The sequence below is a fragment of the Molothrus ater genome, chromosome 20 (assembly GCF_012460135.2).
Source record: "Molothrus ater isolate BHLD 08-10-18 breed brown headed cowbird chromosome 20, BPBGC_Mater_1.1, whole genome shotgun sequence".
Lineage (NCBI taxonomy): Eukaryota > Metazoa > Chordata > Aves > Passeriformes > Icteridae > Molothrus > Molothrus ater.
Window position 1 is genome coordinate 5,866,004 of NC_050497.2, and position 14,940 is coordinate 5,880,943.

Below are 14,940 nucleotides of genomic sequence, written 5' to 3' on the forward strand. Positions count from 1 at the left end.
TGCCCGCACCCACAATGTACTCCCAAAAACTGCTGTGCTTCCCTACCACCTTAAAAAAAAAAAAACCCAAATACACATACATATACCCCTAACCCCCAAAACTTCATGGTTTTCTTCTAGTCTCCAGACAGAAGAAACTATTCCCAGTCAGCCATCACTGCCTCCAGGAAGGGGTGGAGTGTTTCAGAATTCTGCCAGCACTCAGAACAGTGGATTTGGAATGGGAGGAGACCACAGCTGTTCCTTCATGGTTGCTCATCCTCTCCCACTCCTGCAGCTAGTCATCTCAGGAATGAAGGAATTGGACTTGCTGTTTTCCTGGCTTGTTTTAGATCAGCATAGAGTGAAACTGCAGCAGCAACCACTTATGTCACTCTTTTGGTCCACTTAGAGCTGAAATCAGATGCTCTTCAAATGCATGCCAGAATGACCTGGGGAGTTCATGAGAAGAGTCCAGACTTACATGTCTGCAGGCAGATAACTATTATTTTTGGCTGCCTGGGTGCCTTGGGGTTGTCACAGTCTGAGTTAAATCACTGCCAGTTGCTGGGGTATTCTCAGCAGAGTAGCTCAGCAGAGGTTTTCAAAGCAGAGAATTGTCTGCTGTTGAGACAATTTACAGCATCACTCTGGACACCAACTTGCATGCCTGGACCTGCTTAGGTTTGGGTACAGTATGGCTCAACTGATCCAATTCCAGTGTGATATGATATTGTTCATATTCCTCTGTGAGGACAGAGGAAGAACAAGCCTGCAGTGATAAACTGAATTACAATGTAAAGCTGCCTGTCAGATGTGCTATAATTCCACATTGCAGACTGGTGAAAGGCATTGTGCTCGAAATTGTTTCCTTAAATTGTCAGGTGCTAGTGCCAGTTCAAAGAACCCTTTAGCAGGCAGCTGAAAGGGACTTGATTATGATGGGAACTGCTGTGGGAAAGAGTGAACTTCAGTTTGTTCCTTTAGGTCACATCTCTCTGGGCATTGAAGACTGGGTTCCTGCTCTGTGTTAGCTAGCTACAGTGAGTTGTTTTCCTGAAATCCAGTCTAGAACATGCGTAGTACCATTTTAATTTCTTTACAGACCTCTACTGGTTCATCATGATAGTGAGTGCAAATGAGTCCTTTTATTGTTGATATGCTTACCTTTACTCTGTGGAAAACCCCAGTGACTTGTAACGAGATATAATTGATATGATATCCTAGCCTTCCTGTCAACAGTTCCACTGACTGTGCAGATTGTATCAACAGAGTGAAGAAATACAAAGCTTTCAGCTTAAGCCTTGCTTTGGCTGATAAACATTAAACCACAGCAGTAGCTGAGGGCTGTGCAGAGCCTCACATGCCCAGGGTATGTGTCCTGGCAGTAGCTGAAGCAGGAGCTGTCACTTGCACTGTTGCATCTACAGAGTCCTGAGTCTGACTGACATTAACAGTTGCCAGATCATGATTTCTGTCTCGGGAACCACAGGTCTGCCATGCACTCGCTCAGCATTAAGTAAATGCGAGAGGGACTTAATTATATAATAAACTTTTCCTCACAGGAGCTGACCCTTCTCTGTTGAGAGCCTCAGCAGCCAGGCCAGGAGCTGCTGAGATCACTTGTGCCCCTGCCACTCACCACTGTTTTTGTACAGGTGTTCCTGGACCAGCTGCTGCTTTGCTGCAGTGACAGGAGCTGAGCTGGGCTTCTCTCTCACGTTGGTTTGTTTGTATTTGCAGAGATACAAGGCAGCAAGGCATCGTGCCACAACTGCCTACCCCGAGGCTCCTTTGCATTCCCAGGGCTCCAGCTCCCAATTGCTGGATGATCCAAAACAGCCTCTTGCTACAACAGCACATACCAGCAAGAAGATGAATGATGATCATGGGATAGATAAGGAGGGCACAGAGCTGTCAGCCCTGCAAGAACAAACTTCAAGGTCTCTGGAGGGTAAGGGTGAGCTGGCCACCTCTAGGCCAGAGGGCAAGAGCCTGGCCAGTGTGACTGATGATGTGTGTGGTATCATGGTTGTAGAAGAAGAAAGTCTACAGGACAAGTCCACTGCCACTAGTGCCGACTGCCTGTTCTCTGAGGAGAGCCACACCGTAGGGGAGCCCCTGGGACGTGAGGAAGAAGCCAACACAGCCAGGCAGAGGGCAGGCACAGACGACCACCAGGATCCAGGGAGTGGAGGAGGCTTAGGACAGAAGGAGGCAGCAGATGCAGGCCAGGAGGCAGCAGCAGAGCCTTCCTCCCTCGCCAAAGGTGAGACAGGCGGTCTCACCTCTGCTGGGTGCAGACGCTCTTCCAGGCGCAAACCCAGATAGAGTGGCCTTAAAGGAGAGCCCTTTACAATATGATATTTGCTGGAAATGTTTATTTTCTGAGTCTTTTAATAGAGCAAAACCTTCAACTTTACTGCTGTTTTTATTTTAAGAATAAATAAGCCTGGCTTTAGCGTGTCTAATACAGGATAGTGTTGCTTATTACTTGTACAGTTGGGATACAGCAGTTACGTGGAAAGACTGAGGCTTGGATTGTTGAACCTGAAAGACGATGGTAATGGGATTTCCATAGGGGACAAACTTCACAGAGTGATGGATGCAGATTTAAGAATTCTTTGTAGTTCCTCTCATTTCCTTTCCAGAGAAAATGTTTATCTCATGAGAGACTCTGCTGAATTCTGCTTCTCAGAACACTTTCCTTTTAAGATACACACTGTTGGACAAGCAGTCTTGGACAAGTCCTAAGCTAGGCAAAAACATGCACCTTGGTCCTTTGTTAATACCACGAGGCTTAATCCAATCTGTTCTCATAGTGGAGACTCTCAGGAACAAAGTTTGTTTCAAACTGATTTTAATAAAACAGATTTCTTTTAAATAACCTCTTTAACTTTCCAAACAACTCCTTTAACACTACAGAAGTAGAACAGTAAGACTTGCTTCAAAAGTGCTGGCTCTAGGACATACTGACAAGATGACAAAGTACAGAGCAGACCTCTCATGCCTTGTCAGAATGTACAGGAAGGGCTCTGCTCTCTATTGCTGATGCTGTGGTGGGGGCTCACCAGGCTGCTCTCCTTCTCTCCACACCTTGGTCCTTAGTGGCAGCTGAAGGAGTGGAGCAGCTCCCAGTTACAATGCTCAGAAGCATCACCCTGGTAGTTTGTCTTATCTGCTTGGAATGGAGTGGAAGTGTCCAGTGATCTGGAACCATGTGCCAGTATTTCGTACATCACAGTTAATGTGACTAAGGGAGAAGAAGCTGTAGCTTCAAGGCAGCCACTGGCCTAGGCCTCCTTCTCCAGGGCTATCACCAGAGTTACACTTAGGGACAAGTCTGGAGTCAGAACAGCCCCTGACAAAGGGGGTAAAGCCATAATACTCCTTGATTTGATTTAAGGAAAAGAGAGCAGAGATAATTTTTCCAGCTCGTGAAGAGGGCCTGCCTGCAAACTACCTGCACGGGCTCAGGTTTCCTACAACCAGCTCTAACCAAGTGTGAGTGTCAGGCTCATGCTGGGGAGCAGAAAGAACCAGCTCTCCTACAGCCACCCTTGTGCTTCTGCACCTGTCTCACAGCTAAAGGAAAACAGAACATGGAGATGAATGGCAGGATAGAAACACAGAAAGGAACAAGTAACAGAAACGAGGCACCTCTGCTATTCAAGTTTTACATTAAATTGGTGACCAGTAACTGTCCCTTAGCAACACCAGCTGAGAGTGTGTGGTCAGGCTCTAGGCAGGAGGCTGGGATCCCTGCACATCAGCTCCTGTGTTCAGCTGCTTGCTCTGCTGCTGAAACTCCAGCCGGGTCTGGCGGTTGGACTCCAGCAGTTCCTTCAAGCAGATGTGTAGGTGATCATTCTTCTCCTCCAGGTGATCCAAGCAGGAGTTGATCTGGTCCAGCATGGAGTTTATTGCTGCATATTCTAAAAGCAAGGGAAATGAGACTGAACAATGTAAGTACAAAGTCACTGCAGTCAGAGCAGGCAGTGAGAGCTCTGGCAAAACATGCCCACAGCATTCTGGCTGTGTCGTATTTGCCCCTTGGTGGGTGAACTAAAATGGAACTGAATCCTGCATGTGCTCTGTTCCCTGATCAAATTAGGCCAATGGGAAGCTGGAACACTGGTAACAAGATCTAAGGCAAGGTACCTGGGCAGTCCAAACCCACTGTGGGCACATCTGACAGCCTCAGATCTCACACACAGCCAGCTCGGTGCTGACTGCAACAGTACCAGATAAGTCCCAAAGACAAAGCAGCCTTTTCAGCTGCCTTTGGAATCACCTTTCCTGGTAGTACAGGCACTTTGTCAGCATGTTGTAGGGTTTGTTTTCTGTGAACTGGGTAAGGCTTCCAAGCTGGGATGTGCTTCACTCGGGCATGGCTGGAGTCAGGCTGCCACAACAGTGCAGCCATCATGGCTGTGGCAGGAGCAGGGGATGAGCCCAAAAGTGCTGGTAGTGGCACCATTATTTCCACAGGAAGGTAAGTGTTGGGCACTGAGTTCAGCCACAGGATTTTCATGCTCTATTAAGCCTTTGGGTCCTTCAGATTAAACCCAGACTCACTGCAGACAATCCTGGCAGTTGGTTCTCTAGGTACAGCTTCTAATTCACAGCATTGTTTCAAGTGCAGCAGTTTGCCTCAGTACAATGGCATTTCACAGTGGTGTGTGTTAGCACTGTTACCCAGCTGAAGAATGCTGTGCTTCTGCAACACTTGCTTTTGGATTGCTCCAAGCAATATTCACACAACCCTGAAGAATAATAAAAACTCAAACTGAAAAAACAGACAAGATAAACTGCAGGGGTTATTCAGGACCCCTGGGGGGCTGAAGGGGACCCCAGATGGAGCCAGTGCCATGTTCCTTTCTGAAGGCACACAGCTGGGTGAGTGCAGGGAGGCAGAGGTGGAGCTGTGACCTGATGTTTGTGAGGATCAGGGGCTGCAAGACAGGGAAGGATTCCTTGTGGTGGGACAAACCCAACCTCATGGGCTGGGGCTGGCTCCTCTCCAGCCAGCTCCTCTGAGCCCAGTGTGATACTCACTGTACCTGGAACGCTGGGCTGAGCTGAAGGACGTGGGGAGAGTAGGGAGGATGAGGATGTGCTGTAGGCACCCAGGGAGGGTCAGGCTGTGGTGAAATCCCCCAGACCAGCTCTGCCCCTCTCAGTTGCCCCAGCACACCAGGTCCAGGCACTGCCATTTCCAGCAGCTTTAAAAGAAGTGTGAATATTTAAACATTGAAGTAATTTGCATTATTAATAGCTAAAAAGTTTCATTATAAAAAATAACTATCCTCCTTTTCTTATAACTTTGGAGCTGTTCAGAGTGTTGCAGTCTTTAATTCTTTGGAGAATTGTGTAATGTTGCATTTGAGCTCATTAATAAAAGTTTGGCCTTGTAGGTATACATAGAGGTGGCACTACAGGCAATAGCACTGATGATGTTCTTACATTTAAAAATCAATCCCACAAACACATGCTTTCCAAAAAGATGGCAGATACCAATATTTTTCAAACTATCAGCATTTTTCAAGGTATGTGAGTTACAGCTTTTCAATTTGGTGCACCATATTCCAGTGAAATGGGGAGCAGATCCCAAGCAGACGTGGTAACTACTTCTGGCAAGGGACATTCATCAGCTTGGCAAGAAGTCTGTAATCACAACAGAAGCTAATTTTCTCCATGCCTAAAACTCAAATGAAGGTTATACAATTTCTTCAGCTTCAGGAAATGAAAAAAAAAATACCCATTTAAAAATAAGTTGTAAAAACCTTTGATTGTTTTCCATTAGTTGCAAGCTTGGTGGACTTTTGTGGAAATATAACCACATCCCTATTGGAAACACTGAGCAGGAGCATGGCAATTGCATTAACTCCTCTACATTCTTAACAAGAATAGTTGACAAAAATCAGGTTTCCTACTTGAGGTGAAGGAAGAGATCCACAGCCTCAGCCCCACTAGACCAGGAAATAGCAGTAGCCCTTTATGACCAGCACACAAAGCCCAGTAATTACAAGATGAACAACCCAATTAGTTGGGATGTAGATCCAATTTAGTGACTTTCTCCACCACATCCAATGTGTCTCTTAGCTCTTCAAAAAATACGAAATACAAATCACTGATGGTGCAAAGCAGTGAACACACTTGGGGTGTTTCAGGGCAGAAATGATTGTCCTGTCACTGCAGCTAGATCCCAAACACAACTCCTAAAATCACCTGTGTGGGTCACATCGGGGAACAGAATGTTTTGGGAAACAGCAGAACCCAGCTCCACCATTTTCAACAGAAGAGCAGCAAAGTGCTTACTCTGAAAGAATTCCAGTTTTGAGTGACCTCTACGTCCACATTACTGCTCCGCTGTCACTTTCTCCGTGGGCTGGTTCAAACCAGACAGGGCAGTATCAGAACCGGCATACCCAGGCACTGCAGAAATGCCCCAAAGTGGAATTTGCCAAGCTGCATTAAATTCACTTTTTCCATGCATGACTACTTCTCCAGATCTGCCCACATGATCTCCCTGTGGTTTCGAAACCTGAACATCCTCTTTCTTGACATCCGCACCCCGGACACCAGCAAAGGCACAAAATAATTTTTTCACAGAAAAAAATCCATCCCAGGGCAACACGGGTAACATCCCAGGGCTCGGTGCCCCATGGCTGAGTGGAAATCAAACCCTGCAGCCCCTCAGCCCTGCTGCCCTATAGGGGGTGCATCGCTGGCACTGGGCACCGCTCCCGGCAGAACATCTGGGCACACCTGCGCTTTGCCACCCGCAGCCCAGGAGACCGGGCCAGGCCATCCTGCGCCACAGGTTCCCCTCCGAGATGGCGGCCCCGCTCTCCCCCACGCACCTTCCTCCTCAAAGGTGTCCCCGCCCTCGTCGCCCTCGTCGCCAGTGCCGCCGCCCAACACGTGCGGGTCTCCGTTGGGCCCCGACATCCCGCCGCGCCCGCCCGCGCCTCGGCGCCGCCCGCACGGCGCGCCCGTGCACGCGCGGGGCCTCCAGCCAATGGGAGGGCAGGGCGCCTTGCGCGTCACGCAGGCCGGCGCTGCGGTGAACTCTGTGGTTAGCGCGGAGGGCGCGGGGCGCAGGCGCGCGGGCGGGCGCGACGAGCAGCGCTGGGCAGGGGCGGCCCCGGGGGTCAGGGCCACGTTCCCCGTTCCTCGGGGATTTTTCCCAAACGCGTGCCCAGCGCTGGGCCGTGTCCTTGCCCTCCCCAAGTGTCCTCAGGTCCTCCCGGACTTCCCCGCTTAGGAGCCGCCATCAGCACTAAGCGCTTCTTTCCCAACACAAGTGATGTTCCGTATGGATAAATCTGCATTCTGTCCGTGCGGGCCATCCCGTCCCGGCTAGGGCTTTGCTGCTGAACTCCCAACTGCAGCCCTGTCACCAGCTCTGCTTCATCCACTATGTGGCTTGAACCAGCCTCAGGTCACCTTCTCATTCCTCTTCCGTAAACCAACAAGCACGATTCACTTTGCCCTTCCCTGTCTTTGGCCGGGTATCAGCCGCACCTCAGTCACCTTGAGGAGATCTCATCGCTGCGTGGTGTTTTCATCCCTGGGGGAGAAGACACTGGGATGAAAATAACCCAAAATTAGAGCATTGATTCAAGCAGTGCTCCTGAGATCAAGGATTCTGTTATTAACTGGGTATTTGGGACAAAGACAAAAGAAAATGTCATGTCCCCATTTAACATTGCAGCCACCTCTCCATTCTGTGAGTAATAACCCTGCTGTGCTGCAGAGTCAGGCTCGTGTTGCACCCCAACTAGGGAAATTGAATATAAGCATAACGAATGGATGTAACCACATGTTAATAAAACAGATGATGACGTTCAGTGTGGAAATATGCACTTGCATTGTGGGTATATGCTGGTTAAGACTCCACAGCCCCACTGGGCAGAGAACTAGAGAATCCCAGAAGGGGTCAGGTTGGAAGGGATCACAGTGGATCATCTGGTCTCACCTTCCTGCTCAAGCAGGGTCATCCCAGCACACACTGCACAGGATTGTGTCCAGACAGTTCTGGAATATCCCCAGCGCGGAAGACTCCACACCCTCTCTGAGCAACCTGTTCAGGGCTCGGTCACCGCAGAAGTTTTTCCTCACGTCCAGGTAGAACTTTCTGTGCATCAGTTCCTGCCAGTTCTTCTTGTTCTATTGCTCGGCACCACGGCCTGATCCATTCTGTGCCCCCTCTCTGCAGACACTGACAGACATGGATGAAATCCCCTCAGCTGCCTTCTCTCGCGGCTGAACAGGCCCAGTTCCCTCACCCTTTTAACTGATTCTTTTACTCCCACTTTAGGCTCTGCTGTGTGCTCAGATTTGATAATTACAGGGCAGCGGGTCTGCCCCGTGTTGGGTGTCCCGTGCGGGGTGTCCCGGCGGGTGCGCCCTCAGGGGGGTGCGGTGCTGCCTGCCCGAGCCCCGAGCCCCGAGCCGCGGCCGTGCCGGGGCGGTGCCGCCGTGCCCGGGGCGGAGCGGCCGCTCTCCGCCCGCCCTCAGCCGAAGATGGCGGGTGCCGGCCGCGTCTGGCGGGTTGGAGCGCTGCTGTTGCCTCCAGCCTGGCGGCTGCGGGCCCCGGGACGAGCCTTCGGCGCCGCGGCGGGACGGGGAGGCAGCAGCGGCGGTGGCCGCCTGGTGCTGGGCGCTGCGTTCGCTCTGGGCGGCACTGCCGGGCTGTGCCTGGCGGCGCGGCAGCGCCTGCGGGAGCACTCGGCCGCTGAGGTAACGCCGGCTCCCCCTGATCCCCGCCGTGCGCTCCCCGAGGCCTGCGGGGACCCCGCTGCGGCCGCAGCGAGCCCCCGGGGACAGCGGCTCCGCGCGGACCGAGCGGCTCCTTCTGCCCTGTTTTGAGTGGGGGAAGAGCTTAAAACGGTCTGGGAGGCCCCTGGCAGAGCATTCCTGGAGGAGCCGTAAGGAAAGGCTGTCAGTGAGGGCATCCTTGGGGGTGTGGAGCCTTTTCTGTTGTTGCTTTTTCGCAGCACCCGCGCAGGGTTGTGTAACCCAGTAAATTGTAAATGAGAAACAAAGCGGGGTGGCTGCATTTGTTCTTTAATGTGTGCGGAATGATTGGCACGGCCTGTCGGGCTGCTGAGGTGCAGCAGCTTTGCCAGACATCCCGTAACTGATGTCACGGTGGCCCTGGGCTTTCCCTGCCTTGTCCCAGTTGTGCCCAGGTTGGTTAATCCCAGGAATGTGAATTTGGGCAGACACGTGGCCTAAAATCAAATGCAAACTCTGCTTTCCCCACCTTGTGGCCTCAACAGAGGCTGTTGTGGGGGAGGGATTGTCTTGTAAAGGCTTTATTTTTGTTTATTTGATTATTACTGCAAATGGCTGTGTTTTTCTATAAAATTCTGTTTTACAGAATAGAAATCATAAAGGGGTAAACTGTAGATTTAACTTATTTTTTTTCCTGGCTGTGAGTAGGAGTTTCCAGCACATTAAATAGATGTGTAGAGAAACAGGTTATTGGTCCCAATGGATGGTGAATATTTACATATTTGATGCCATTATTTTAAAGAAAGCATCTGATAGCCAAGATATGCTCATGATCAGATGTTGACACTGAATGTCAGAACATTCAGAACAGAAATAAGCGTGGAAGGAAGGTAGTGTTTATGTTTTTAGCAGAAAATGGAATCTTCTGTTCTCTTTTTTCCCCAGCTGCCTGCAGGGAGCCTGCAGCTCACTCTCTACCAGTATAAAACATGTCCTTTCTGCAGCAAAGTCCGAGCTTTTCTTGATTATCATGGACTACCCTATGAAATTGTGGAAGTGAACCCGATCATGAGGAAAGAGATCAAATTCTCTTCCTACAGAAAGGTGCCCATCCTGCTAGCCAATGCTGGGAGCCCTCTGGTAAGTCTCCCTGACTTGGAGCCTCAGCATGCAGCAGAATAGGTTTTGAAGAATTTCCTTTTCAATTTAACCAGTTTCTTTTAAATTTTTCAGCAATTGAACGACTCCTCGGTGATAATTAGTGCAATAAAGACCTATCTTGTTTCCAGGTAAGAGAACAGGGTGATGAGAGAAGAGTTGAATGTGGAGGTTAAGGTTAAGTAGAGTTTTAGAAGAGTGCCATAAGTCTCTTGCTGACCTCAGGCTCTGAAGGTCTGGGTGACCTGAGCCTGGTTGTGATATTATGGGTGATGCCTAGATATGTTGTGATGTGTGTGATGTAAAGCAAAGCTTGTGCCTTTCAGAAGTACTTTCTCATCTGTGAGATTCTGTTTGCACAAAACCTACTTAAACATGGACTAGTGTTAGTCCTGGAACTAAGCTTACAATTAGCCGCTTATAACATCTAGAATGAAATGGAATTGTTGTGCCTATGGCCTGTCCTTTAGGTCTACTTGAGAATGGTAGGAAGTTTTATGCCTGCAGAAATTTCTGTTCCACCACAGACAAAGGTATGTGCACTAATAATAGTTATTTGCAAGTAGCTGTTCCAGGCCCTTTTTTCAAATAGAATCTGGAACATGGTGCACTTACTTTTAGAGTAATACATTTTTTAGCGTGTATCTTTGAATCTGGCCTTTGCTCTTGCTCCTTTTTTGTAGGAGCCAGATCACTGCTAACTGTGTTTCTGTTCACAGGAGGAATAGCTTAGAAGAAATTGTGTCCTTTTATCCACCTGTTAAAACAGTGACTGAAAAAGGCAAGGAGGTGGTCGAGTATGAGAATAAATACTGGCTCATGCTGGATGAGAAGGAGACCAAAAGAGTCTATCCTGTCAAAGAAGTGAGAGTGTAAGTGCTCTTCAGTTTCTGGGCTCTCCAACTAGGGTTACAGCTTCCTCCATATGTACTCAGGGTTGATGTAGATGTAAAATCCCATTAGGGCTGACTAGTCTTGTCACACTCCTGTTAAGTGTTTCAAACCTCATTGGTTGGTTTGCTGTGTTTGTTAGATAATTCAAAACAAAGCTGTTAGACAGCCTAGTTACCATCACCATGGTCACACAGGCCTTCAGCTGCCTCCAGTTTCCTTCTTGGCCTTTCCTTTGTGCCACAGAGGAATGCTATTGAGGGAAAGTTTCCCTTCCTGCTTTATTTCTCATATTGGGCAGAGAACCTAATGCTCTATCTTAGTCTTAAATTCAGTTGGAGGTTGGGGGAGCCTTGCCAAAGATAACGATGCTGAACGCATTTAAGAGGGGCCACCAGAGTACCTGGGTAAGAGTATTTGACCTTGGAAGGATCTCTGGCTAAGGCAACTGTGATCCTGCCTCCTGTAGCCCTTCTATCTGTATTAACCTCCTTCACTGAAAACTTTATTTTGACTCCTCACAGGGAAGAAATGAAGTGGAGAAAATGGGCAGATGATTGGCTTGTTCACCTCATCTCCCCCAATGTTTACCGCACCCCCAAAGAAGCCTTGGCATCTTTTGATTACATTGTCCGTGAGGGGAAGTTTGGCACTTTGGAAGGTCTCTTTGCCAAATACGTGGGGGCTGTTGCCATGTTCTTCGTTAGCAAGAGGCTGAAGAAAAGGTTGGTATCACTAAGCACCAAGTACACAAGAGGAGAAATAGCTCCTCCTTAGCTGTGAACCCCAGCTGTCAAAGGGTACAACCTGAGTTTTAAACTGAACCATTTAATCCTGTATGAGTAACAACTGTACTTCTGTAACTGGAGGTACTGAACCTCTCTACTCATCCACTATTTAATTACTGACTCCCCCTTCACTCTGAAATACTGCCCTTACTTGCAAACCAAGACCAGCCCATAAGGTGAGAGGTGATAGAAGGTTAAAGAAAGAAACAAACTTATGTGTTCGAACTGATTCTTCTCTTTATGCAGACACCAGCTTCGAGATGATGTCCGAGAAGATTTGTATGAAGCAGTTAATGAGTGGGTGAAAGCTGTTGGCAAAAATCGACTGTTCATGGGTGGGAACCAGCCAAACCTTGCTGACCTGGTAAGAGCTTCATCCCTGTGGTTATTGTCAGGTGGATCACAAATTATCCTGCTGCGCATCTCTGTGACATGGTTAACACAAGTACAGGCAGAGAAGTTGAGCTACATGAGATACACTGTCCTTTGTGCAGTAATAAAGTTCCCACATGGTGGGGACTTCCCCATAACTGTACATAGATCCTGATCCTTACTGTGTCCTCATGGAAAAATATGCATATTCTTAATTACCTTTCTGCCATTCACTCCTCCTTGCTAATTAGAAGGAAGGATCAGATGGCAGGACAGGAGAAGAGCCATACTGGCTTAGCTATTGAGACACTTTTACCCTAAGCCATTCTCCATTTTCAGTGTTGTTCTGATCTCTCTGCTCTGCACAGGCAGTGTACGGGGTACTCCGGGTCATGGAAGGCCTGGAAGCCTTTGATGACATGATGGCTCACACCAACATTCAGCCTTGGTACCAGCGCATGGAAGATGTCATTGAAAAAACTGGAGTTGCAATCTGATGCCAGCTGCAGCTGCCTCCCTGAAGTACTTGCATGGTGAAAACTTCAGAAGAAATGGCTTTTCTTTTTAGAGTTGACTGGTCACACCTAATGGACTGACATGTGGGCCCAGAGACCACCCCGTTCAGAACATCAAGTTGCTGTGAGAGAAGGGTCCAGCTGGGTGTTTGTAGAAGGATGGGGACAGGTAAAAGAAAGAGATTTTGGATGCTGCTGGAAAGGAGACGCTCTGAACTGAAGAATGCAAGAAAAAGTATTCTTTCAGACAAAAGACACCCTCAGAGCAGGTTACTGTAAAAGCAAGATGCTCTTGGCTGGTGTTATGGCTGTGTCAGATGTGGTAGGCCTGACCAGCTTTTGCCTCAGGCTGTCTTCTGCTATCATCCATGTCACCGAAGTGTTTTCCTGACTGAGACACTGGATACTGGTTTTTAAGTGACAGTATTTCCTGCAATAGAATCTTGTAAACCTAGTGCTAAGGGAACTGGAGGAATCTGCAGTGCTGGAGAAGGCACCCTTCCTCTGACAGTGCGAGGCTGCACTCAGCAAAGCATCTGCTTTCACTCTTCCATGTAAACGGTTCTCTCAGGATTTGATTCTGTACGGTCTGCAAGGATAAAGGCTGGCTTTATTCTGTCCCCTTTGTGCGATCTGAGTTCTTATTGTACCCTTTACACCCAAAGAACATGGCCTACACTGAAATCACAAACGCAGAGCAGTTATTGGAAAGGCTTGTCTTGCATGAGATCTCTCTGGAATATTCCTGAAGATCAGTTTGTTCTTGTTTTAGGAAAAGAAGGATTAAGAGCCATCTGCATGGCCAGGGGTTCTCTAGATGTTTATGTCATGCAAGAGTAACAAAGGATTTACTGATGTGGCAGTCAGATTAGGAGCTGTACCTGCAGCTAAGTCTTCTGAGCTGTGCTGAGTAGAATCATAGAATGGTGTGGGTTGGAAGGGACCTTAAAAACCATCTTGTTCCAACCCCCCCTTGTTCCCCCCATGGGCAGGGACACCTTCCATTAGACCAGGTTGCTCCAAGCCCTGTCCAACCTGATCTTGAACACTTCTAGGAATGGGGCAGCCACAGCTTCTCTGGGCAAGCTGTGCCACACTTCCCCATCCTCACAGGGGAGAATTTTTTTGTAACATCCCAGGTAACCCTGCTCTCTGTCAGTGGGAAGACACTGCCCCTTGTCAAAGTCCCTCTCTAGCTGCAGAAACCGTATTTGTCATAGACAATGTAGGTTCAAATGTGAGTGATCCTCTGCACAGCCCAAGTATCCTTAATTACCACCTTGATCAAGTTCTGTTTCCCTAGAAGAACAGGCAGGTTTCAGGGAATCTGATTTGTTGTGATATTTCAGGTGCAGCTGAAGCTGGTCTGTAAATACAACTGCTTGTCCAGTGTGTGTTCAGGGAGAGTACCTTTATTGGTTATAACAATGGTGGTGATAGAGATTTGGGTTTTTTCTGAATGGAGGACTAGTTGCAAATTCAGTTATGCTCTGACATTGAAGGGAGAAAGAAAATGTTTACAGTACAAATGGCTGTGTGGCTGTTGTGACTTGTATTTCTTTAAACTGTTCTGTACTGAAACTTGTGTTCCATAGTTTCAACAGGCAATGTTCTTTTAAAGAATTTTATTGAGCATGCATAAACAGGAGGTTGAAGAAACCCTTGATGATAATTTCAGCATCCACCTCAGCCTGAGAGGGAGGAAGAGATTTTCATGTTAAATGAGGATCTGAAGCACCAAGGGCTCAGTGATTCCACTTCCCCTTGCTGTGGTACATGAATCAGTCCTCTCAAGATGAATATCCATAACACTAACATGCCAATAATATTACGTTAAATAAAGATTGTTTCAGGATTTTGTATCACCTTTTACGGAGTCTTAGAATGTTAAGGGATTGGAATCGACCTTAAAGATCATCTACTCCCAACCTCTCCTGCCATGGGCAGGGACACCTCCCACTGGACCAGGTTCTCAAGGCCTTATCCAACCTGGCTTTGAGCACTTGCCAGGGTTGGGGCATCCACAACCTCCCTGAGCAACTTGTGCCAGTGTCTCACCACCCCCACAGGGAAGAATTTCTCCCTAACATCTAGCCTAAATTTCCCTTTTTTCAATTTTCACCTCATCCTATCACTACAGTTCCTGATGAGGAGTCCCTTTCTGGCTTTCCTGTAGCCCCCTTTCAGATCCTGGAAGGTGCTCTGAAGTTTCCACATGACCTTTCTCTTTTCCAGGCTGAACAGCCCCAACTCTCTCAGCCTGTCCTCATAGGGAAGGTGCTCCAGTCCCCTTATCAATTTTGTGGTCTCCCAACATTTCCATGTCCTTGTGTTGGGGACAGCCAGAACTGCACTTAGTTCTGCTTAACAGTAAAAGTGGCTGTGTACACAATTCTGGCGTCACCTTTAAGACTGTAAAACTCATCCCAAAAGCAACGCCAGAAAACTGACTTATTAATCCACTTATTCCATCCTCTTTTCAGACCTCCCCG

The 14,940-nt window shown here is 48.2% G+C and overlaps 3 protein-coding genes across 3 annotated transcripts in view; 2 read left to right on the forward strand and 1 right to left on the reverse strand.

Moving 5' to 3' along the window:
- The window catches only part of CIZ1 (CDKN1A interacting zinc finger protein 1), a 26,096-nt gene extending 23,644 nt beyond the window's left edge, over nucleotides 1–2,452 (forward strand). Inside the window, exon 17 of the mRNA XM_054516984.1 lies at nucleotides 1,723–2,452. Coding sequence (XP_054372959.1) covers nucleotides 1,723–2,310 — 588 coding nt within the window. The 3' untranslated portion in view covers nucleotides 2,311–2,452. The remainder of the gene's footprint in view (nucleotides 1–1,722) is intronic.
- On the reverse strand, nucleotides 2,344–6,972 carry BBLN (bublin coiled coil protein). The gene is made up of 2 exons (XM_036393686.2): nucleotides 6,846–6,972; nucleotides 2,344–3,914 (listed from the first exon to the last, which is right to left on the reverse strand). The coding sequence occupies exons 1-2, from the start codon at nucleotides 6,931–6,933 to the stop codon at nucleotides 3,721–3,723; spliced, it is 282 nt and encodes a 93-aa protein (XP_036249579.1). The 5' UTR covers nucleotides 6,934–6,972; the 3' UTR covers nucleotides 2,344–3,720.
- A 1,539-nt stretch (nucleotides 6,973–8,511) lies between these two features.
- PTGES2 (prostaglandin E synthase 2) lies at nucleotides 8,512–14,315 on the forward strand. The gene is made up of 7 exons (XM_036394174.2): nucleotides 8,512–8,727; nucleotides 9,670–9,864; nucleotides 9,958–10,013; nucleotides 10,602–10,754; nucleotides 11,298–11,498; nucleotides 11,808–11,925; nucleotides 12,302–14,315. The coding sequence occupies exons 1-7, from the start codon at nucleotides 8,512–8,514 to the stop codon at nucleotides 12,428–12,430; spliced, it is 1,068 nt and encodes a 355-aa protein (XP_036250067.1). The 3' UTR covers nucleotides 12,431–14,315.
- The last annotated feature ends 625 nt before the right edge of the window (nucleotides 14,316–14,940 follow it).

Bases quoted from the DNA above. Each gene is read 5' to 3' on its own strand.
- BBLN (XM_036393686.2), bottom strand. From the start codon at position 6,933: ATGTCGGGGCCCAACGGAGACCCGCACGTGTTGGGCGGCGGCACTGGC. The intron at 3,915-6,845 runs GTGCGTGGGGGA...CCTTGCTTTTAG, and splicing joins GGACACCTTTGAGGAGGAAG to AATATGCAGCAATAAACTCC.
- PTGES2 (XM_036394174.2), top strand. From the start codon at position 8,512: ATGGCGGGTGCCGGCCGCGTCTGGCGGGTTGGAGCGCTGCTGTTGCCT. The intron at 10,755-11,297 runs GTAAGTGCTCTT...GACTCCTCACAG, and splicing joins CCTGTCAAAGAAGTGAGAGT to GGAAGAAATGAAGTGGAGAA. The intron at 11,499-11,807 runs GTTGGTATCACT...CTCTTTATGCAG, and splicing joins AGCAAGAGGCTGAAGAAAAG to ACACCAGCTTCGAGATGATG.